This window comes from Hetaerina americana, unplaced genomic scaffold, assembly GCF_022747635.1.
Source record: "Hetaerina americana unplaced genomic scaffold, ioHetAmer1.1.p SCAF_16, whole genome shotgun sequence".
NCBI classification, from domain to species: domain Eukaryota; kingdom Metazoa; phylum Arthropoda; class Insecta; order Odonata; family Calopterygidae; genus Hetaerina; species Hetaerina americana.
The window spans coordinates 11,546,330-11,570,167 of record NW_027286719.1 but is presented as its reverse complement, the minus strand read 5'-3'; the positions used below and the strand labels follow the sequence as shown (position 1 = coordinate 11,570,167).

The 23,838-nt window shown below is 40.4% G+C and overlaps 1 protein-coding gene across 1 annotated transcript in view; it reads left to right on the top strand.

Annotated features, from left to right (window-relative positions):
* The first annotated feature begins 1,813 nt into the window (after positions 1-1,813).
* The window catches only part of LOC139687042 (inactive hydroxysteroid dehydrogenase-like protein 1), a 158,686-nt gene continuing 136,661 nt past the window's right edge, over positions 1,814-23,838 (top strand). Inside the window, exon 1 of the mRNA XM_071584146.1 lies at positions 1,814-2,022. Within this exon, the coding sequence (XP_071440247.1) occupies positions 1,827-2,022 (196 nt within the window). The 5' untranslated portion in view covers positions 1,814-1,826. The remainder of the gene's footprint in view (positions 2,023-23,838) is intronic.

The following is a 23,838-nucleotide window of genomic DNA, read 5'->3' as shown; positions in this document are numbered from 1 at the left end:
CCTCCCCATCAAATAAATAAGCTCGGAAGCAACGATCGATTCCGGGGTCTCATTATTGAGAATCTCATTTTCTTAAATGCTACATCGAGCCCCCGTTCTCCGTCTATTATTTCCTATATTATCTTTGTACACGTCTATTCCTGATACTGTTATTCATCAATTTTGGGTTGATATTTCTTCAACTGAAGAAATTATTTTGCTTCTTATCCTGGGGGCATTCACGCCACAGCAGTACCTTTCACCTCAAACCATCCCCTCCAAAACAGGCTGACCTGTACGGGTCACCTTGCTCTTCCCACTCTTACCATTCCTTCCCACACACTTACACGTAAGTACATCAACTGGCTCTTATCTTAGAATCTTGATAATGTCGTACAAATAGAAAACTGTCCAAATAAATATTCACTTGATGAAAAACAGCAAAAAACACCCAATTTAACAATGTATCAGTCCGATGCGCTTTTATTCAGCATGAGTTGTTGATTAAAAATAATCAATTTAGAAACAGTAGATTGTTTCGCTCATTTTTGAAGTCATAACTCGCTTCTCAGACTTCCTACGCATCTCATAATAGGCATTTCCATAATTATAAAAGCATGGTAATTTTAATGTCATCAGTAATTCATATAATAGCTTAACGATGAACGCATTTTCGTTCAAAGGCAAAATATAGAAGTTTAGAGTTAACTTCACTGCTACTGCTTTACTATAGTAGCTTCTGTACTCACCTTGACTAAGAAACAATGTGCTTTAACAGAAAATGTTAAGAAATAAATAAATCTATCAGTAATTTTATACTTTAATGAAGGAAATACAATTAACCCCTGAATAATTATTATGTACAATCTTTTTCAAGTTCTCATTGCATTTTTTGGGTAGTCAATATTGTTAACCCAAAGAAATACCCACGATTTTTACTAATCATTTGATTAATTTCAGGTGCAATTGATAGTGCGTATTCAACTAAATTTGCGAGGCTTTAAAATGCTGCTAAAATGCTAAAATCCATTAATTATGTTTTGGTAGTCTACGGTTTAAGGTAGAGTTCAGATGGGCTCGCCCAACCCACGGCCTTACCTCACACACTACTATAAGCTCTTCCTTAATTCCGCATACTATATATTATGCCTCCCTATTCCATCCAATATTCCAATCTTTTCCCTCCCTCTTCCTCACTTACCTAACGTCCCCCCCCTCCCTCACAGTCTTCAAAATCCCCTCGCCTATGAAAATGGTCTGCATCCACACTCCACTGAGGACAAAAGCACTGAGGAAGAAAAGGGACAAAACAAGAGGATTTTAGTTCGCTTTCATCCCGTCAAACTTGTTTCAGTCGTTATTCGCATGGGTAATTTTCTTTGGCGAGTGCACCTTTTATCGCGGGAGATAATGTTCCTCTCTCAATTGACGCTCGCTCCTCATTTCGCCTCCACCTGAAACGAACGGAATTGAAATAATAAAAAAAGAAAAAATATCGGTCTAAACCTTCGAGTGACATGACCACATGCCCCCGAAACCTTTCCCAAGGCCGCCAGCCTCTTCCTTCGCAGAAAGCATAAAAATAATAAATCAACACCAGTCTCCACTCGTCTTCGTCGGTGCAAGGGGGGGAGAGGGGACGCACATGGAGTTACGGCGGGGCGCGAGCGGCAGCAGGAAGGGAAAGTGATACTCGTGGTGGGCTGGGAGGGGTGGCTTGCTTCAGAACTGTGTGGGGGCTGGGGAAGGAAGAAAGAGCGGGAGGTGGGGCAAAAGCCGCCACGCCGACTTTTGACGGTGTCCACGTCTCACTTCACCGGCAGTGTTTTCCACGCCAGGGAACCGTGATGACTGCTCCGGCCGAGACTCCCGTGTCCTTGCCGCCGCTCATAGTGATCCACGCCCTAATCGGCTTCCTGGTCGTTGCTTGGCTCGTGCTCAAGAACGTCTGGGTCCTCCTTAACGGCATCCGGGCTCATTTTGTCCCCGGAGGGCTCCTGCCCTGCCCCAGGGACCTCGCCACCAAGTACGGACCGTGGGCCGGTGAGTCTACGGCCGTTTGGTCTTGAGATCTCGGTGGTTTGGCGACGAGATTTCATTTCGGGATAATTTCGGAGACTTGATCACTCCGGCCATGCGGTGGTGCTCATTAGGGTTCCTAGGATGTGCTCGAAGTGGAGGGTGGCGGGCTCGTGGTTTCATAGTGAGGATATACTTCCACCGCCTTTTAGGCCGAGCTAATCTTTTCTCGAGTGCATATTTACATGTTATCACCTAATTGTCCAGAAATTGAATCTGCAGGTCATATAATGCATTGGAGTGAAGGGCGGACGTCCTTATTGCAGCGGAACAAGTATTACCAAATATCTTCTAGATGAGATAGGAGGATTAAAATTTAGTCAAATCATGAAGCACATTGTTCCATGATTTAAGATGCGGTTTTCATGACGTTTTATTATGTTTTAATTTTTTTAATACATAGGTATCTTGTGTTGCTTTATATTTGTATGGATCTAGTAGTGCTGATATTTCTTTGGCTTTTTCCATATAAATTCGGGGCTATATCGTCAAAAACCTAATTATTTTTCCAAAATTCTGTTAATGGTGCAGGTGGTGTTTCTCATGCTCGGTAAATCCGGCATTTCACTAGAATCGGCAAAGGACGTAGGTAAAGCGAGGTTATCGGAAAATTCTTTATATTGCGAGCAATTATTTGGTGAATGAGTGGCCGCAGGCTTTTCAATTTTTTTCGCGCCCTGGGATTTTCTTGTATAAGTAATTTCCTTCCTTGTCGGACGGAGGGCGAAAACTCCTTTCGCATTAGAAAAAATAATACGGTCTTAAACTTCCAACTCCCTCCTTTTCCGTAAAATGACACGATTTTCGTTATTTGAAACGATGATATTTATAGGATGAAATACAAGTTTTATAAAATTGATTATTACAAGATGCCATATTTATTACCTAATTGAGCATTTTATTTAACCAAGCTCTTTCATTATGACCATTTCCAGAAACCGGGCGTGGGCGCCCTCGGTACACACAGGTCGTCGTATAAATATTAAGAGATGCCTGAATTTTCCGAGCCCTATCCATTACTTGTGCATATATTTAGGGTTGATTTGCTTCTTTTACAGCAGACAGTATGTATAAAGATGTATTTCCCACGCCGCAACATTGTAATAGTAAAATTCGTCGCCCCACTCTTCTCTTAGCTGTTTTCACGTACGCCGTCCTCCTTCCACGACTTCCACGTTCTCCTGTGGCATGGCCCATAGCAGCCACTACGCACTCCCGTGACCACCTCCCTCTCGCTTTTCACAATAGAACGACAAATGCTGAGCATATGAATACTGCTGAAGTAGATACGAATGTTGGAGCCCAACCTACTAATTTTCAGCGTCGCGTCTTTCCTCTCATTTATTTTAACTTTAGAGCTACTTTTTTGGACTATAACAGAGTTGCGTTAAAATAAAAGGGTGGTGACTAATGGTACCAGTACTTTCTAAAGCGTATGACTTGATCAAAATAATCAGCTGGTAACTCTGCAAACACTGGTTTTCCGCAACTAGTATTCCTTTCCCTTCACTGCGACTCCTTCCTGAATTTATCTCCCAAAATGTTCCCTGTTCTTTATTTTTCACCTAGTTTTTTAGCATGCATTATCTCCTCCCAGTATCGTCTCATTAACTTTTGTGCAGTACAGAAACTAAAATTACGCGTACATTTTTTCGGCACGAAAAACAAGGGTAATGTGAATGAGAGATAAACAGCCGTCAATTTGGAAACTGAAATATCTCGTTGGTCTGGTCTCCAAGTGGCCGTAACTGCGTTCTGGGTTATTATCACTCTAGCTAGATCGGTTTTTTTCAGTAACGATCAGGACTTGGTCACCGAGGCAGTCATGCATGGAGCTAAAGCCCTAAAAGAAATATGAAGATAATCAAAGAAATCTTAATAATCAAAGAAAAAGACATATGAACATCGATAACTTTTTCCCATCGAATCATCCCCTCACTCCCTTTATATATATATATATATATATATATATATATATATATATATATATATATATAATATAAAACAAATAGAAAAGAATAGACACATTTAAAAGAGCACTCACACGGTAAATTGTTCGAGCTTTCGGCCCTCTCAAAGGCCTTCTTCAAGAGAGTCTCTCTTGAAGAAGGCCTTTGAGAGGGCCGAAAGCTCGAACAATTTACCGTGTGAGTGTTCTTTTAAATGTGTCTATTCTTTTCTATTTGTTGTGTTATATTGTGTCAGCCCATTATTGTGCCGCTCGTGTGAGTTTTTCCGTACAATCGTTATATATATATATATATATATATTTTTTTTTAAGGTTATCTACCGGTTAAGGTAGGTTTTTCGATGGACACAACTACCAAACAAATATTTTGTGACTACTAACAAAACACAACCCTAAATTCTACTCTACACCAGGTCCCTCTTCATCTCTGAGTACTTTCTTCCTCCCTTCATCCCGTCAAACATCCCTATCCTGTTCCTTCCCTTTCCTCTTTTGCCCAACATTCTACCCTCTATCACAGTCTTCAACATCCCACTGCCGGTCAACACCCCCTTCATCCACTTTTCCTGCCTCCATAGGATTGCTCCCAACAAACCCCTCTCTTCGCCCACCATACCAAGTACTTCCTCATTTGTTTTCTTCTCTGTCCATTTCACCTTCTCCATTCTTCTCCACACCCACATTTCAAAAGCCTCCAGTCTACGTCTATCCTCCTGCTTCAATGACCACGTTTCCGCGCCGCACATAGCTACGCTCCATATCAAAGTTTTTACGAGTCTTTTCTTAACATCCTTACTCAAAGTCCCCGTCATCAACTCCCTCCTCCTCGTGAAAGCCTCTTTGCCTAGCGCAATTCTTCTCCTTACGTCCCTACTACTTTGACCGTGTTGGTCCAAAACACTACCGAGATACGTAAACTGTTTTACTTGCTCTAGTTTTTGCCCTCCTATTTTAATGTTAAGCTTACCCTTTTTCTTTCTAGAAAATCGCATAACCTTTGTTTTATTAATGTTGATTCTCATCCCATACCTGTCGCACTGAATTTCCAATTCACTCAGCAATGCTTGCAGCCCCTTGGCTGACTGACAAACTAAAGCTTGGTCATCAGCAAACCTAACTGATTTTACGAATTCCCCGCCCACTTTCATTCCTACCTCTAGTTCTTCCCATGCCTCTTTGATCATTTCCTCTGCATACAGGTTGAACAGCAACGGTGATAATGGGCAACCCTGCCTTACACCCCTTCCTAACACTGCCCATCCTGACTCCCCGTTTCCCACCCGCACCTGAGCAGTCTGAGACATGTACAGGTTGCGGATTAGCCTCCTTTCCCTCCAATCTATTCCTATTTTCTGCAATATACTCATTAGTTTTTCCCAATTCACTCTATCAAACGCTTTTTCGAAATCTACGAAACAGGCAAATACCTCCTGGTTGTGTTCTATATTCCTCTCGATTAATAACCTCATTACTGCAATGGCATCACGCGTACCTCTCCCCTTCCTAAACCCAAACTGATCATCCCCTAAGTAATCATTTGCCCTACTCTCTATCCGTTTGTTTATGATCCTGAGAACAACTTTAGCTGCGTGGGATATCAAACTAATTGTCCTATAGTCCTCACATGACGTGGCCTTTACCTTTTTCGGAATCGGAACTAAAACTGCTCTCACAAAGTCTTCCGGCCAGATTCCCTCCTCATAAATGCTACGGATCAGCCCATATAGCCTCTTCCTCCCACATTTTCCTAAGCATTTTAAAAGTTCCACGGGAATGTTATCTACCCCCACGGCCTTATTTAGTTTCATCTCCCTTAATGCCCTTTTTATCTCATTGTCTAGTATGCCTGGACCTAAGCTGTCTTCCTCTACGTCATTTTCTTTTTCAATGTCTAACTGTGTTGGTCTGAGTTCTTTACTATACAGTTCTTCTATATACTCCTTCCATCTCTCTTGGATCTTTCCTGCGTCAACTATTACCTTACCCGCCTTATCTCTAACTATTAGCATAGCTCTTCCTTTCTTACTTCCCGATAACGATTTAACTTTGCCGTACAGCGCACCGATTTCACCCTTCCTCTGCAGACATTCCATATCCTCGCACTGCGTCTTCCACCAGGCTTCTTTTGCTTTATTTGTTGCCCGCCTCAATTTGTTGTTCAATTCTTTGTACTTCATTTTGCCTAATTCTGTATTCATATTCTTCCATTTTCTCCGCTCATCCATCTTTGTAATCATCTCATCCGTGATCCATGGTTTCCTAGTCCTTTTAGCGTTAACGGTTCCAATAGTGTCTTTTGCGGCTTTAGACAACCCTTTTTTGATCATTTCCCATTCTTCTTCGATAGTAATAAGCCCTTTACCATCCTCCATTATTTTCTCTACCGCCTGTTTGTATTCCTTCCTTTTCAACCCATTTAATGCTTCTACATTCCATTTTCTAACTCGCCGCCACTGCCTTATCTTTTTGAAACGTACGCTACATTTCATAACAACTAAATTGTGGTCTGAGTCCGCATCCGCTCCCGGAAAGCTGTGGGAATTTATCACACTATTCCTAAACCTGTGTCTAACCAGGATATAATCTAGCTGATATCTTCCTGTGTCACCTGGCATTTTCCATGTATACCTGCGTCTTTTGTGGTGTCTAAACCAAGTGTTGGTGATGACTAACCCCTGTCTCCTGCAGAACTCAACTGCTTTCTCCCCGCGGTCATTCCTCGTGCCTAAACCGTAGTCGCCCACCTCATCACCATCTCTTCCTTCGCCTACCGTCGCATTCATATCCCCCATCACTATCAAATGTTTCCCTGCTGGAACACACGCGATCATGTCCTCTAACTGATCGTATATCTTATCGACCTCTTCTTCCTTATGGTTGCTCGGTGGCATGTATACCTGAATAATAACTAAGTTCGTCGGTTCTGCTTTTATCTCCACTAGTAGTATTCTATCCGTTACCTGCTCTATGTTGACTACGCTTCTTCCTACCTCTTCATTTAATACTATGGCAACCCCTCGTTGGCTCTCGTCCCCACCGCTGTATATTATTCTATACTTATCACTCCAGTAATCCCCGCTATCTTTCCATCTCACCTCGCATAGACCTAAAATATCTATATTTCCCCTTTCCATCTCTCGCTTAACATTCTCCAATTTCCCTGTCCTCATCATTGTCCTAACATTCCACGTTCCTATTCTAACTAATTTTGTCTTCTTCTCCTGCGTCTTCTGTCCTGCTGCTGCTGGTTTTCCCTTGCAAGGGTTTCGTGGGATGACGACCGCGGAAGCCTTGCCTCCCCCGCTGCCGGGCACGACACACGGCCGATTGGGCCGAGCCCCGTGGTTGCCAGGACTCAAATTATCTCTATTGTCCATCATATTTTTCTAGGGAATGATAATTGAGGTGGTTTCCCGTTGCCTTCCTCAATAGTGTTTTTAACGTGACACCATCACTTACTGGCCGCCCCACTGGGGTCAGACGCCATTGCAGCCGCCTCACTGAGGAACAGACGCTGCGTGGACTACCTTTCGTCTGGCTCCTAACCTTCGACCTATCTGGCATGGGTGACCCTACCAGGAGCAATAATTATTACTCCCGCCAGCACAGCTCTAGGGGTCATCGGAACGCACAAGCCCTTCCACCACGTCAAGGTTGTAGTCCGGGGAGGGATATATATATATATATATATATATATATTTATTTATTTATATATATATGTGTATATATATATATACACACATATATATATATATATACATATATATATACACATATATCTACTGTGTTCGTAATTTATGTGTTCCTATCTCTTTTCCTTATATCTATTTCTATATGTATATATATATATATATAATGATACCACTGGTGAGGAAAATACACAAACCAACTTCAAACCATTCTATGTGTTTCTCTGTGCTTTTATTCGCTAGCGCTATCTAACTTCACCGTTTAATTCTTTTAAATATGTGGTTTTTCGCGTACCAGAACTTTCTGGGAAACCATAACCGGCATAGGAGAAGTCACTGACGCCCCCTACCCTTATGCGTGAAATTCAGATCCCGTTGGACTTAGACCTGAACTCTACCATCAACTATGTAACCCTTACGTTGGTAACTCTTTTTAAAGGGTTTTTCTATTATCTTTCATGTCATCCATAATACGCTCTCTGCCGATGAAAGCTTGAGCTTCATGCATCCTTTCAATATAGGTGTACTTTGACCGGCATCAATCGTTATTTTAAGATTTTTGATCTAACAACTCATTTCTACAACACACTCTTCGAACGCATCTTATTAGCGGAGAAACATTACGGATTTTTTCGTGCTTTCCAAGGTCAGCGTCGCTGTGAGGGCATGTAGATATGCCCTCACAGTTGCTCCACAAACCAAGCAGTGTACTATATCGCGCATATTCTTCCCAGGTTGTGTATAATATCCATTTCATTCATCTATGATTATTATATAGACACACATACATACATGTATTAATATACACACAATGTATCAATATATATGTAAACACATGTATAATAAACACATTTGAATGAGAATATATATTTATATTTATTTTTTTATATATACATATTATTGATATCCTACGCAGCTAACGTTGTTCTCAGGATCTTAAACAAAATAATAGAGAGTAGGGCAAAGATTACTTAGGGGATGATCAGTTTGGGTTTAGGACGGGGAGAGATACGCGTGATGCCATTGCAGTAATGCGATTATCAATCGAGAGGAATATACTATAGAACACAATCGGGAAGTATTTACCTGTTTCGTAGATTTCGAAAAAGGGTGTGACAGAGTGAATTGGGGAAAACTAATGAGTATATTGCAGAAAATAGGAATAGATTGGAGGGAAAGGAGGCTAATCCGCAACCTGTACATGTCTCAGACTGCTCAGGTGTGCATGGGGAAAGGGGTGTCCGGATGGGCAGTGTTGGGAAGAGATGTAAGGCAGGATTGCCCATTATCACCGATGTTGTTCAAAGCATATGTGGAGGAAATGATTAAAGAGGCATGAGGCGACCTGGAGGTAGGAATGAAAGTGGGCGGGGAATTCGTAATATCAGTTAGGGTCGCTGATGACCAAGCTTTAGTTTGTCAGTCAGCCAAGGGTTTGCAAGCATTGCTGAGCCAACTGGAAATTCAGTGGGACAGGTATGGGATGAAAATCAATATTGATAAAACAAAGGTTATGTGATTTTCTAGAAAGATAAAGGCATTAAAACATTATACATTAAAACAGGAGGGTAAAAAATATATCGGGTAGAACAGTTTACGTACTTCGAAAGTGTTTTGGACGAACATGTTCAAAGCAGTAGGGACCTAAGGAGAAGAATCGCGCTAGGCAAAGAGGCTTTCACAAGGAGGAGGGAGTTGATGTCGGGGACGTTGAATAAGGATGTTAAGGAAAGAATCGTCAAAACTTTGATATGGAGCGTAGCTCTGTTCGGCGCGGAAACGTGGTCACTGGAGCAGGAGCTGATGTAGAGTAGGTTGCTGTATTGCGTTTTGTTAGGAGTCACGGAATATTTATCTATATTTAATTAATTAATCTATAATTTATAATATTTATATTATATTTATTTATATTATCTACCTTACCGACCACGTTTCCGCACCGTACATAGCTACGCTCCATATCAAAGTTTTTACGAGTATTTTCTAAATATGCGTACTCAACGGCCCTGTCACCAACTCCCTCCTCCTTGTGAAAGCCTCTTTGCCTAGCGCAATTCTTCTCCTTACGTCCCTACTACTTTGACCGTGTTGGTCCAAAACACTACCGAGATACGTAAACTGTTCTACCTGCTCTAGTTTTTGCCCTCGTATTTTAATGTTAAGCTTAGCCTTTTTCTTTCTAGAAAATCGCATAACCTTTGTTTTATTAATATTAATTCTCATCCCATACCTGTCGCACTGAATTTCCAATTGGCTCAGCAATGCTTGCAAACCCTTGGCTGACTGACAAACTAAAGCTTGGTCATCAGCAAACCTAACTGATATTACGGATTCCCCGCCCACTTTCATTCCTACCTCCAGTTTTTCCCATGCCTCTTTAACCATTTCCTCTACATACTGGTTTAACAGCAACGATGATAATGGGCAACCCTGCCGTAATCTCTTCCTTACACTGCCCATCCCGACTCCCCGTTCGCCACTGGCACCTGAGCAGTCTGAGACATGCACAGGTTGCGGATTAGCCTCCTTTCCCTCCAATCTATTCCTATTTTCTGTACTACACTCATTAGTTTTCCCCAATTCACTCTGTCACACCCTTTTTCGAAATCTACGAAACAGGTAAATACTTCCCGATTGTGTTCTATAGTATATTCCTCTCGATTGATAATCGCATTACTGCAATGGCATCACGCGTACCTCTCCCCTTCCTAAACCCAAACTGATCATCCCCTAAATAATCATTTGCCCTACTCTCTATCCTTTTGTTTATGATCCTTAGAACAACTTTGGCTGCGTGGGATATCAAGCTTATCGTCCTGTAGTCCTCACATGATGTAGCATTTACCTTTTTCGGAATAGGTACTAACACTGATCTTACAGTCTTCCGGCCAGATTCCTTCCTCATAGATACTACGAATCCACATATCCTCTTCTTCCCACATTTTATGGGAATTTTTCATACACACACAAACACACACACACACACACACACACACACACACACACACATATATATATATATATATATATATATATATATATATATATATATATATATATAATTATATATATATATTATTTATTTATATTAAGATATATTTATATGTATATATATATAATTATCTCTCTAGTATCTCTTCGCGGAGTAGGTTTAATTAGGTACTGATATAAAACGCTGTTGAGAAGATCCACCCGTGTTTTGACCTCGAATTTCAACCACGATCTTTCCATCTTTCTCCACCACGCCTAATAGCTCTCGCTTGGTTTTCCTGGCTATCCATTCCTATATTCCATTCTTCCCCACACCCTCACCATTAAAGCCTCGTCCTGCAAATTCAAATGCTGGAATCCCTTAACACAAAGCTCAATATTAAGTTTTGAATAATGTTTTCTCGTCAATACTCAGAAAGAATCCAAATATACGTAGTAAAAATTGAATTCTGAGTGAATATTTTCAATCCTAAATTCGAATAAAACCAATTCAAAAGTGCAGTTTACCCACATCTTAAATTTAAAAATCAGCTTGCACGTGCATCTAAATTAATTAAGGAGATGATCTTACATTATGCCATGTAAATTTATGCAGTGTATTCCTAATAAAATAAATTCTTGCGTGAATTCCTTAACACATCAAAAAAAGGATCAGGCCCAGGAATTATCTGCGCTTTTACTAATAACTATTGATATCCATGTGAAAGGTCAATTGGCGAATGAATGCGAGCCCTTGAGCTGGCCCCGGGGGGAGGGGGTTTACGCCCGTGCCTGCCAATCCAGTGGCTGCGGTTTTCGAGTCCCGCCTACATGGGTTTTCCTCCACCTAGGGCATGAATGCTTGCGATTGTCTTTGTTGTAATTTATAAGAGTTCAAAGGAAGAAGGGACTATCAACTTTCAATCTCATCCCAATGAAATCGTCAAAACAATTAACGCAGTCGGAAGGTGGGAAATAAGTTTACTTTGTGGTACCACGAACGAAATAGTTCTTTCCCTATTCAATCAATCAACTGCCAATCTCATAGTTTTCCTCCAAGGGCAATCAAACTAGTTTTGCAGCAATGAAAAGCATTAAAGCAGTGCCAAGAGCCTAATGAAAGGTTTTCTCATCGGTTCGTGCCACTCTTACAACGAAGCACGACGGATCCGTCATGCGCGTGAAACTGCACTTTTGACTCCTGTCACCAATGCTCACTTTTTGATTCAGACAACCTCCTCAATTTTTAATGGAGGAGGTTGTCTATATCAAAAGACTATATTGGTTTAAAATTATATTTATGACAACACAACATAATACTTAAGTTCTGCGGAGTAATGCTAGCGATTAAATAATATGAAAAGTTATTCCGAGCGATTTTATATCAATAGCTTTTCGTAATAAAAAAACCATAAACACAGTAATCAACCCGTGGGTCGGTTTGGTAGGTGATGGTAGAGTTCACCCAGTACTAAGCCCTTTACAGTGTATGAAATTCACACATCAGGGTAGGGGGGCCAGTTCCTTTCCCTGTGCCGGTTATGGTATCCCAGGAAGATCTGGTACCCGAAAAATCACGTAGCTTGGGTGGAGCTGCAGGTGCCCAGAGTGGCTTGTCCGGGAAACGAACCCGAGCCCACTGGTCAGTAGTCCAACGCTCTACCCCCTGGACTACCGCACACTCAGTCTATTTGCATTCATGCATGCATTAATTTCTCTGTCTGCATTAAATTTAATTTAATCTTAGGTTCTTATTCGTCCGTTTCTTTAAACTATTTATAATATTACAAGTTTCTAAACCTAGAAACTCCTATTAGTGAATTGATTTGAGCACATTCCATATCCATGCTACATGTTTTGCTTTTTTACGTTAATTTACCATACACTTGTAACGAGTGCAATTTTTTCAATCACATCATTTTTTTGTAATTTTCTGTAGAGGGCAGCTTTATTTTTCTCCCGATAATTTTCAAAGTACATCTGCTCTCTTTTCTGTTGTTTCAGTTATTTCTTCGTTCAATATTTGGTTTGATTATAGTTTAAAGGATTTAAGGGGCATGGTAGTCGAGTGAGTAGTTAGCTGGGATCGCTACGAACCGACTGGGGGGCCCAGGTTCAATTCCTCTCGACAGCTCTGGGCACACTCAGCCTCATTCAAGTGTGATTTTTTCTTTTCCCAGATCTTTCCAGGAAACCACAGATGACACAAGGAAAGGAGCTGCCCCCCCCTATCCTGAAATGTGAAGTGCACACACGTCATATTACGCTTTATTGGAGGCTAGCCTTACCCTCATCTATCAATCCAACATTCAGTTGATAACAGCTTTCTTAGTTTATAGAGAAAGATTACCGATTCTCTTATGTTGCAATAGTTAGCTATTCGTTTGCATTAGTACGTGTGTGTAAGTTACATTTCATCGCAATGTTTTCCATTTATTTCAGAATGTTTCTCATATTCCCTACATGAGTAACATTATGAATTTTTTCCATACATGTGTGGATACAGTACAATAGAGCAAATTTAATTGTGCTCTATTTTAACTGATCACCTTGTCGGCATGACTGCTGAAGATCAGACACGACAGAGCCCTCCATATTCCCCTTTTCCTGCTTTTTCAAAGTTTGATTGAGGTATTTTATGATAGCTATTTAGAAAAAATACCTCCTTGAATACGAATACCCGGGCCTCTGTTCCCGAAGTGACGACTGCTCTTGCTGGAGAGGTCGAGCCCCACGAGTTCGACAGGACTACATGTCCCAAAATGAATATTTCATTTTTATTGGACTATCAAGAGACGTCGACATGACTTCAAACATTTATAAGCACTCCAGTCAGTTTTCCAGCAGCTCCAGTTTTCTCATTCTTTAAGAGTTAGCGGTTTCAAAAGAGCATCCTATTTGCTGTGAAATAATTTGGTTTATTTCCAAATTCCCTTCGAGATCTGCTATATGTATATATTTTTATTTACCTTTGGCGAAAATTCCTTTCCATAAAGTTTTCACTTGGCCACATCGGACATCACTGCGTAACTCAAACAAGCTTAATTTTTTAAAGATTTTTTCAGGAAACTATCGCCCTCATTGAACGTTACTGTATACTCGTATCTACGAGATTATCACTAACCTCTATTGATTATTTATACAACGCAGTATTAAAAATGTACAGCATAGTAAAATTTTCAAATTAATTGGCAAAATGGCTCTATTTTAAACTAGGGAACAAGATTGGTGACGCCTACTGACAGTACAGTATACTGACAACTCCCCGCGACCTCGAAAGTCGTCAGTGACGCATTTTACTCGCTTATGCCGCCGGTGATTGGATACTCTGTGGTGGTCATGCATTACTCTTTCCGCGGGATGGGATGCTTGATTATCAATCCAATGGTATCTTTATGACCAGGTTGACGCGGACGCCGTGATTCTACGCTTCCTTTCTCCCCCAGAAGTCCTGCTTCTACCAAAGTACTGATCTAACCTTCACAGCGAAAATTACATCAGCTAGCTCTCAGCTACCTCCCGAATAATATTATCATTTACATGATTTCTTTAATTCCAAATCAATTTTCAATAAATGCGTATCAAATTTTCGTCGAAACATCGCTCTACCACAAAATAATCTTTCTTTACGATCGGTTGCGCAGCAGCACATCTGGAAAGATGATAAGCTTATAATGATGAGATGACTCCTTTCTTCTGTATCATTAAAAGAGTACCACTAAAGGGATTTCGCTAATGGATAAACTATCGAATATCCTTGCTGTTTCGTTTTGACATCCCTTGCTCTGTAAAGTTTTGCGTGATCATTTTGTGTGCCACCTTGTGAGACGTCACAAGAGCCTGTAATAGGTGTTAAATTACAAGGCTTTAGGCGATATTTGACAGAACGCACTACTTCAATTCTATTTCCACCTAAACGGATACAACAAGATACTATCATTATTATTGGTATCAAAAACCAATCGGTAAATTGTACCCCTAACTTATGCATCACGCGAAAAATCATTGATACTTATTGCATCAAATTGATATCTGAGGAATATTCTCTTGCTAGGATGATGGCCCTTACTCATGCTTGTTGAAACTTCTTTACTCCTGGAGATACTATTATTACGATAGTATGCCTGCATCTATCTGTTGATACGTCTGCCTAGGGGTCCGTATTTTAACGTCCCATCCGACGGACGACGTACTGATGCAAAGTGCTCTCCACAGAGCACCTCAAGTAGGGATCGTTAACCACTGAAAATTATCTACCGTCTCCAGTATTCGAACCCGGGTCCCTTTCGGTGGGAGCCATTACGTTGGCCACTGCCCCATCCGACCCGGTTTAATCTCAGATTAAAATTTTTTATCCTTTGTAGTGAGGACTACGAAAACCTTAACAAAACCTTGGGACATATCTTTTCAATTTATTCGTTAATGATCTTCCTTCCCGGCTCCTTTCCTCCTAGATCCATACCCTTCTCTATGCTGATGATTGCAAGATTTACGAGCAAATTAATAATACTTCTGACTGTATTCACCTTCAACTTGCCTCACATCAAATTTCCCTCTGCTGTGATACCTAGAAGCTTAACTTAAACCCTGGAATATGCAACATCATGACTCTTGCTCTGAAAAAAACTCCTGATGTTCAACTACTCAATTAACTCAACTCCATTAAATAGACTAACAACCATGAAAGATCTTGGCGTTTTAACTGACCATTAACTAAATTACTTCGACCACGTACAGACCGTAAAAAATCAGGTTATTTCCCTATTAGACCTTGTTTACTGCTTCACAGAAATTAAAGATCCAATAGCACTCCATTCGTACTTCTCTACAATTGTCCTCCCCATAGTATCATATTGCTCCCCCATTTGGTCCACCTCATCCCCAACTAACCTTAAATCCCTCGATTGCATCTCTCACTTCTGCCAAAATAGTCAAACTCTGAATCCCACATTTCCGCAATATGTAATCAAATGCTATTCTGTCTTCTTCATCCATTTCTAGTCCCCAAAACCGCAGACTTAAAGCTGATTTAAAACTCCTCCACAACCCCCTAAACTCGACTATTCATTGGGCTGAACTGCTCTCTCTCTTCAACTTCAGGATACCAACTCGATCCACCCGCACCCACTCCCTACTCCATCTGCCTATTCCTAGAATATCTCTCACCAAGCGCTCAATTTCATTATTTCGCCTCCCCGCCCTTCTAAATATACTCCCCCTCACACTGTCGATCCTTTTAATTTATCATATAACCCTTTCACCACTCAAGCTTCATCCCACCTTTCAACAAATTAAATTTTCCCCTGCCCATGTTCGGTTCTCGTAATTTATTGTTATGCTGTTATTGTATTTTGTCCTCTTTCATGTTTGTCATATTTTTCACTGTAAATTGGCGATACTGCTGAATGTGAATAGTTTTTTAAAATAAATAAATAAAGAAGGAATTAATGGCTCATGCCTATGATTTCCTCCCATTATTATGTCATGAAAATGACTAATCCCTGGGACTATTAAATTAAAGCATATCAATTATACTCCCGGCAGGGAACTTCGATGCTAAATTTGGCGTCGCCCGCTGGACCGCTGCACCGTCCTGCTAGCGCTGCGAATATCAGCGCTAGGCCACGGGTCTAAGACGGAAGTAGACACTCAAATGCCCTTCTTTTCCCCTCAGGCAACGGGAGGCTGGTGCTTCGAAAGAAAGTGCGGTCTTGATTCCGTTACCCAACCGGTTAACTGGAGGGAGTGAGTGACACTGGGGGCCTCTCCCTTTTCCCATTCGTTACCCTTTTTCCCTTTTCCCGAATACCATCCCGCTCGTTCAGATAGAGAACGTCCATGCCATACGGTGAGGAAGAGTTCGCCATTTATTGCTGCGTCGTCACCGCATCCGTTGCAGCTGCCAATTACGATCAAAGCAGAATCATTCAGTCGGCGAATAAAATACAGTTATGGGGCGAAGGAGATCGCTACACAAGGAGCGAGAGAGAATTTTGCTATGTAACGTGTTACATTCTTTACGGACCTTGAGCGTTCCTTGGGATTTTCTTCGCAGGGTAGCGAAAAAATACCCGATTCGTCGCCATTTCAAAAACTAGTTCAACTGTTTGATGAGTGAGTGCCAAAAATGAATCTTCGGCTGCAAATCAAATGTTTCCTATGAAAACGAAACGTACTTTGATTAAATTTTAAAAATCGAAAATTTTATGTTCATTTATTCAGCCGAAAAGCATGTTATTTTTAATTCTCTAAGCGCAATTGTAATATTAAAGTATAAAGTGATTGTCTTACGATATCTGTGGAGATGGGAAGTATTAAAGATATTTCTTTATTGGATGCAATATTATTTTCTAATTCATTACACAATTATTCTAATCATGTAATAGTAATTTAAACGTATTTTGCGATGCTAAAGATACAAAATTAATCTCACCCAGCAATCTACTGGTTTAATATATTAAAAGTTTGATAATATTGGTATGATTTTTCGTACACATGAAAGTATTTTAACATTTGACTCCGTACCATTCCTATATTACTGAGTACTTAAGAATAGTTTCTATATGCTTAGCTTAACATCCAGCGGTGTTGCCATAATATTAATTTAAAATGCTGCAAAACACGGTTACATTGGTTAAATTTTATTCAATGCACTCTACTTTCAAGTGGAAGAGATTCGTAAACAAACATATAGAAGACAAATATGCATGATCAACGTCGGAGTGTTGCACTTAGGCTGATTACTTCCCACGCTAGGTATATTTCGTCGTAGATTTAACTGGGAAATAGTCAGCGGTATTGCAAATTCTCGCTCCCCTTTCTCTTTCCAGCCATCTTCGGTGGCCTACTCGAGTCCTTCGGATTTCGTCATCGCCTCATTTCAAATAGCGTGCGTGCAAAGCGAAAGTACTCCTTACGAACCGCGACTAACAATTGGAAGCCTCTGGTTGGGGCATCCGGGAATTCGTTAGCCAACAGTTGCTGTTGACTTTCTTCCCCTCTGCCCTTGGTCATGGGGATTTATGAACTAATGCCGAGGTTCCAAATACTCTTAGTGAAGGTTAGAAGCAATGAAAATATATCTTTTCATAATAATGCAGCGGTCATGGATTTTTTGTTCCATCTTTCGCTAGAAAACATACTCGTCAAATGCTAGAGCGAAGCAGGTTCTTTCGGTTAGAGGCGGTGTAAATTCTTCCCTTCGCCAAAACTAATTAGCTCGGGGCACAAATACTCTGCAACAGAATTTTAAAGTAAAAGTAAAAAGACCTAAAAATAAAGTATCAAAACTTACTTTAACCTGTGTTCCTAAACTATTTCCTGGTTTTAAGGTCTAAGCAAATTACGGCTACGTGTCAAGTGACGCTTCAGTGGGATGTCTTAAGTCGTAGTTTCATGCAGTGCTCTTTTCCCCAATGATATGACTTCATGCTCTGCGAAGGACAAGCGTAAAACTCAGCACTCTATAGCATTCGTTTTTCCTTGAAAGGGGTACGTCGAAGATTTCCCAGTGATATTATGCCGCAGTTATTTCCAATTGCCCTTGTGGGTTCGCAGTGTAACCTTCAGCCTGTATGCCTTCGTATGAACTGCTTTAGTTGCTCGGGGACAACCTTCAGGAGCGTGAAGATTAAAACTTTTCCCTATCCAAATTTAACTCTATGAAATATATTTGCAGTATGATGAAACATATCTCAAATAGATACTGTGGATTTAAGCATTCATCCGATTCTCGATTTACTGGTTCAGGTACACTTCAGATTTTCTCAAAGACCGAACCACACCTAACCCAACTCGGCCTATACAGCCATTATTCGCCTTTCGGATTCATGTTCGTCTTTTGCGGAATGGCTATTTCTGATGATTTTCCTGCCATTTGGTTCATTATGTGGTTTGATGGGAACGATTTGTCCCGTATCAGTTTCAAGCCGTAACGTTTGAAAGATTCCGGTTTTCTTTGAAGCTCACCCGCTGGGTATTCCATCCATCCTCAATGTTTTTCCTAATCCTAAATTTCCTCGCTGATGGTGTAGAAGATAGAATATTTAGGGGATGCCGATCTTTCACCGAACATTCTATCCATCATTTTGAGGAATTTTTTTGGACAAGGAAAATGACCATTTTAATTTCACATTGCATGCTAAATTCGCAGCCGTAAAATAATTATTACTGGATAAGCTTGTAAGAATTAACGATGAAGTGGTTATTAGTCTACTTTTGGATGTGTTGAGAATAGAGAGAGAGAAAAAGATAAGGTCGGAGCTGTAGACAGCATACGCTATTTTTGATCAATACTCTATTGGCTGAGGAGAGCGAACGATCCTTTAAAGTGTGCCGCAGGGAACACCATCCATCGCAAAAAAACAAGCCTTATAAGCTGCGTCTTAAACGGTAGATTTAACTATTGCCTTCACGTGAAAGTTCCAAGGACCGAGAAAAAGGCGTCTTGGGAATGATAGTGCCTAAAGCGTTTGAGTTTTGAATGAGTTAAACTGTATTAAAAAAAATAAATGTATATATATATATATATATATATATATATGTATCCATTTGCATGGAAATAGATATAAGGAAAAGGGATAGGAATACATACAAAGGACGAACACAGGAGAGGTTGGGGAGGTGGAATCGAGCAGATCACAAACGCAAAAATATTTCCTAGACCGGGACTGGAACACCGGAACTTTCCACTTGCCGGGCCGATGCTCTAACCACTTGAGCTATTGAGGAAATCTGCGGGAGGTTTATGCAACAAATTGCCATGGCTCTTTAGCCAGGAGATGGCGTTTGGGAGCTGTTTCACCCAGCAAAGGAGAAATGGGCGAAACAAGAAGAAAGGACGGCATTTAAAGCAATCATAAAACGTCATTAAGGGTAGGAAAAGTGTGTTTCGTTGCACGGATAGCCACAAGGAGACGTTCATGCCCCGGTCAAGGATACATTTTTGCCCTTGTGATCCGCTCAATTCTGTCTCCCGCACCTCTCCTGTGTTCGTCTTTTATATGCGTTCCTATCAATTTTCCTTACATCTTTCCTTTATATCAATGTGAATGAATATTTGTCCGTCATAAGGCAGGTTTTCGTGTTTCAATGTGTTCATGATAACATATATTATTATTATTAAGTAATCTACTGGTTAAGGTAGATTTTGGATGGAAACGACTACCAAATATATATATACTACCTTGATCAAAAAGTTCCCGGAATAACCACCGTGTGGCGCTCCCATCGTTCCGATTTGAGTTCTGTTTTTTTTTGTTAAATTGGTACATCTGTTGTTGATATTCCCTTTAAATCTTAGTGTCATAACTTGACATTTGCAAAAGTTACGTAGCCAAGAGTACATCTATCTCTGTGTGTGTTGGCGATTTTTTACAATTTCAGAAATGGATTTAAATTTGCAACAACGAACTTGTATTAAATTTTGCGTAAAAAATGGATTTAGTGGCGCACGGACGTTGGAAATGTTGGAAAAGTGTTTCGGCAACGATTCTCTAAAAAAACGGTCGTTTACCAGTGGCACGAGCGGTTCAGAAGTGGTCGTGAGTCAATCGAAGATGATGAACGCAGTGGCAGACCATCGACATCGAAAGTCGGTGAAAAAATTGATAAAGTAAAAGAAATGTTGGTCAATAACCGCAAATTAACCATCAGAGAAATAGCGGAGGACTTGAACATTGCCTATGGATCCACCCAAGACATTGTGGTTAATGATTTGGGTTTCCGTCGTGTAGCAGCAAAGTTGGTGCCAAAAGACCTCAATTTCATGCAAAAAAGAGACCGTGTTGACGTCGCAAAAGACATGATTTGCGAGGGTGAATCCGATCCCACATTCATCAAAAGGATCATTACTGGAGACGAGACGTGGGTTTATGAGTACGACACGCAATCCAGACATCAGGCAAGTGAATGGCGTTCACCAAATGAGCCGAGACCAAAAAAACCACGTCATTTTCAGTCAAAAAAGAAGGCAATGCTGACGGTTTTCATGGATTACAACGGTGTAGTGCATCATGAATTTTTGCCAGAAGGCCAGACAGTAAACAAAGAGTATTATTTGGGCGTTATGAGACGTTTGCGTGAAGCAATTCGCCGAAAGAGACCAGAAATGTGGGCAGAAAACTCGTGGATTTTGCACCATGATAACGCACCGTCGCACAGTGCTATCATTATTCGTAATTTTTTGACGAAAAATGCAACAAATACCATCCAACAGCCACCGAATTCACCTGATTTGGCTCCCTGTGACTTCTTTCTGTTCAATCGAGTTAAAAAACCATTACGGGGAACGCGTTTTAGCAGCCGAGAGGAAGTAATGGAAAAATCGCAGGAAGCACTGATGGACATACCGAAAACCGAATATAAAAAATGTTTCGAGGATTGGATCAAGCGCTGGCATAAGTGTGTTGCAGTCGATGGGGATTACTTTGAAGGGGACAATATAGATTTAGATGAATAAACTTGTATTTTTAATTTTCTGAATAAATTCCGGGAAATTTTTGATCAAGGTAGTATATATATATATATATATATATATTTATATATATACACACATATATATACATATATATACATATATATATATATATATATATACATATAATGTATAAAACTTAGCACTAGTGGACGCGAACAAAAATACGCAAAAAAGAGATTCACTATTTTTTCGAATTTTCGGTGGTCGTGGCCACCTTTATCAAGGAAGAGAGAACTGAAGGGAATACGAGGGCTGGAGCGATGGCTGGAAGGGGAAGGTGGGGAGAGAATTCGGAAGGGACGGGTTTGGAGGGGCAGCGTTAGAAGGGTGGGGAAAATATAGAAAGTGATGGGGTGGAGGGGGGATGAAAATATGCTTGGAGCAGGGTAATTAATGCCTAATATTGATTCCTGGTTAATTCCAGGACTCCAAGAGCCAGATGAAGGATTGCTCTAATGTTTTCTGTTTCAGTGGGGGATCAGAGGGTGGGAGGGATGCTATGATGGATACACTATAGCATTTATCAAAGGGAGTGTTGTGTTCGGAGGCGTGTTTGGGGATAGGGAGCTTATCAATTAGAGAAAAATTCTTGCATGATGCTCGGTGGTTGTTAATTCTAATATAAAGGGGTGTGGTACACTGCCCAATATCATAGGTAGGGCAAAGTTGGCACTTCAGCAGGTACACTACATTGCTAGATGTGCAATTGGGGAATTAAAGGGAGATAGTTAAAAAGCGGGTAGGAGAAGGATGGGATTTTGGTTTTGAAAATAGGGCATGTTTTGCATCTAGGTTTATTGCATGGCGTGGGAGTGGTTTTGGGACGGGTTGGGGATTTAAGGAGTGGATTGGTTGATTTGAGGAGATCGGATAGGTTGGCGGGGCGTTTGAAAGTAACAGAGAGACATTTGGGAAAAAGGTTAGCGGTGGCATTATGGTTTTAGATTGCAAGCCAAAGCCTCATCCATCCTTTCTCTTTTGCTCCTATCATTTTGAGTAAGATAACTTCCCCTTCAAATCCCTCTTCAATTTATCCCCTCCACGGGTTGACGTAATGGTATAAGTCATTTTTCTTTTGTTTTGCTTATTTGGTGGTTGAATCTCAGCCTTCGTCAGCATATTACAAATCTCATTCTTTAACGTGCAATACAACCCCGATTTCCACGAAATCTCATCAAGATTTCTTCTCTTGCTCCATCCATTTTATCCTGGGAAGTCAGCACTCTTCGCTAAAATGCCATTTTCCCCGTGGGTATCCACTGCCCGAAGCCCCAGACTTGACTATTGGCTCAACGTCTACCTGCCCTACGAGATACGCTCAAATATCTGGTGAGGATTTACTGAGAAACCTGAGCACGTATGCAAACGTTTACTGTCAATTGACTCTGGTGCCGTAAACTTACCGTTTCTTCATCAGTTGCTGAGACTTAACATACGTCGAAAAACCTCGGTGGGGAAAAAATTGAGATTTCTAAATCTGCCTCCGTCGGTGTATTGCGATTGTCTGTTTCGGGGAGTGAATTCGAAAGCGGTCATTTGGTGGGAATCCACCTCACGAACGTGCCCTGCAGACTGGTTCAATTTCCCATGGCAGCGTGGTAGCTTAGTGATGATAAATTTCACTGGGAACTGGGAGTGCGGGTGATGACATTAGTCATCCCAGCTAAGCCCAAGTTATTTAATTTTCTATGTCAGCTCTAAAATCATTCATCTTTTCAACTTTGGGTAGAAGACCAATTTTACATCTCTGATCAGAGATTTGGCCCTATCCGAAAAAAAATTGAATCAACTACGAACTTCATTTGCACTAGGATAGCTTCGTGTAGCGAAGACGATTTAGATGAAATTAAGCAGCAATTAAATGTTCACGTTTATAGGGTCGCAAGCTTTTGTATTACAACGAAATTTCTGAAATTATTTGCTAGCATATTCATAATACTCGTGCTATAAAAAGTTAAGAAAAAATATTCAATGGTATCGTATACCTTATTTCATTAATGACTCAAATGATACAAGAAAATACACGAGTATATTGTTACAAATGTGGTCCCATATAAAAGGAAACCTGCAATATTTCAACCGTAAACATTTCGGCACGATGATAAGAAACATTCGGATGGAAACAACAGCATGATACTTTTGACTTTAGGAATTGGGAAGTATTTATTCCCATGCTCGCGAAGTCAGGACTTGTGGGTCAGCAGTAGAGTTCGTTTCAACAATTGCATTGAATTTAGCAAGATCGGCTCATATGGTGTGGATGTGAAATATTTTCCCTGAATACTCGAAACCGAAGATTCAATTTATGCATTTAACAATGGATATACTTAAAATAGTTCGCTCAAACTCGGCCAATATCAGACTAGTAAAACCATAGTTATCGAAAATTATTGTGTATCAATATTTGTTATTTCTGTTAAATAAACATCCTTTTTATACTTTTCAAATATTTTCATGTGCCAGAATTACCTTCTAGGCATTGTTACAATCAGGCTATCAAGTTTATACCGAGTTTTACACAAAGATTTAGACATTTAAATTGAAATGTGCTTGTGCTATTACAAACAGTTAAGTTATACCTAATAGTCGTGCAGGAGTATTAGAATCAAAACAATCATTTATGAATTAGTAATTATTTAATTATGGTTGACATAATACTTAGTCACACCGTCATT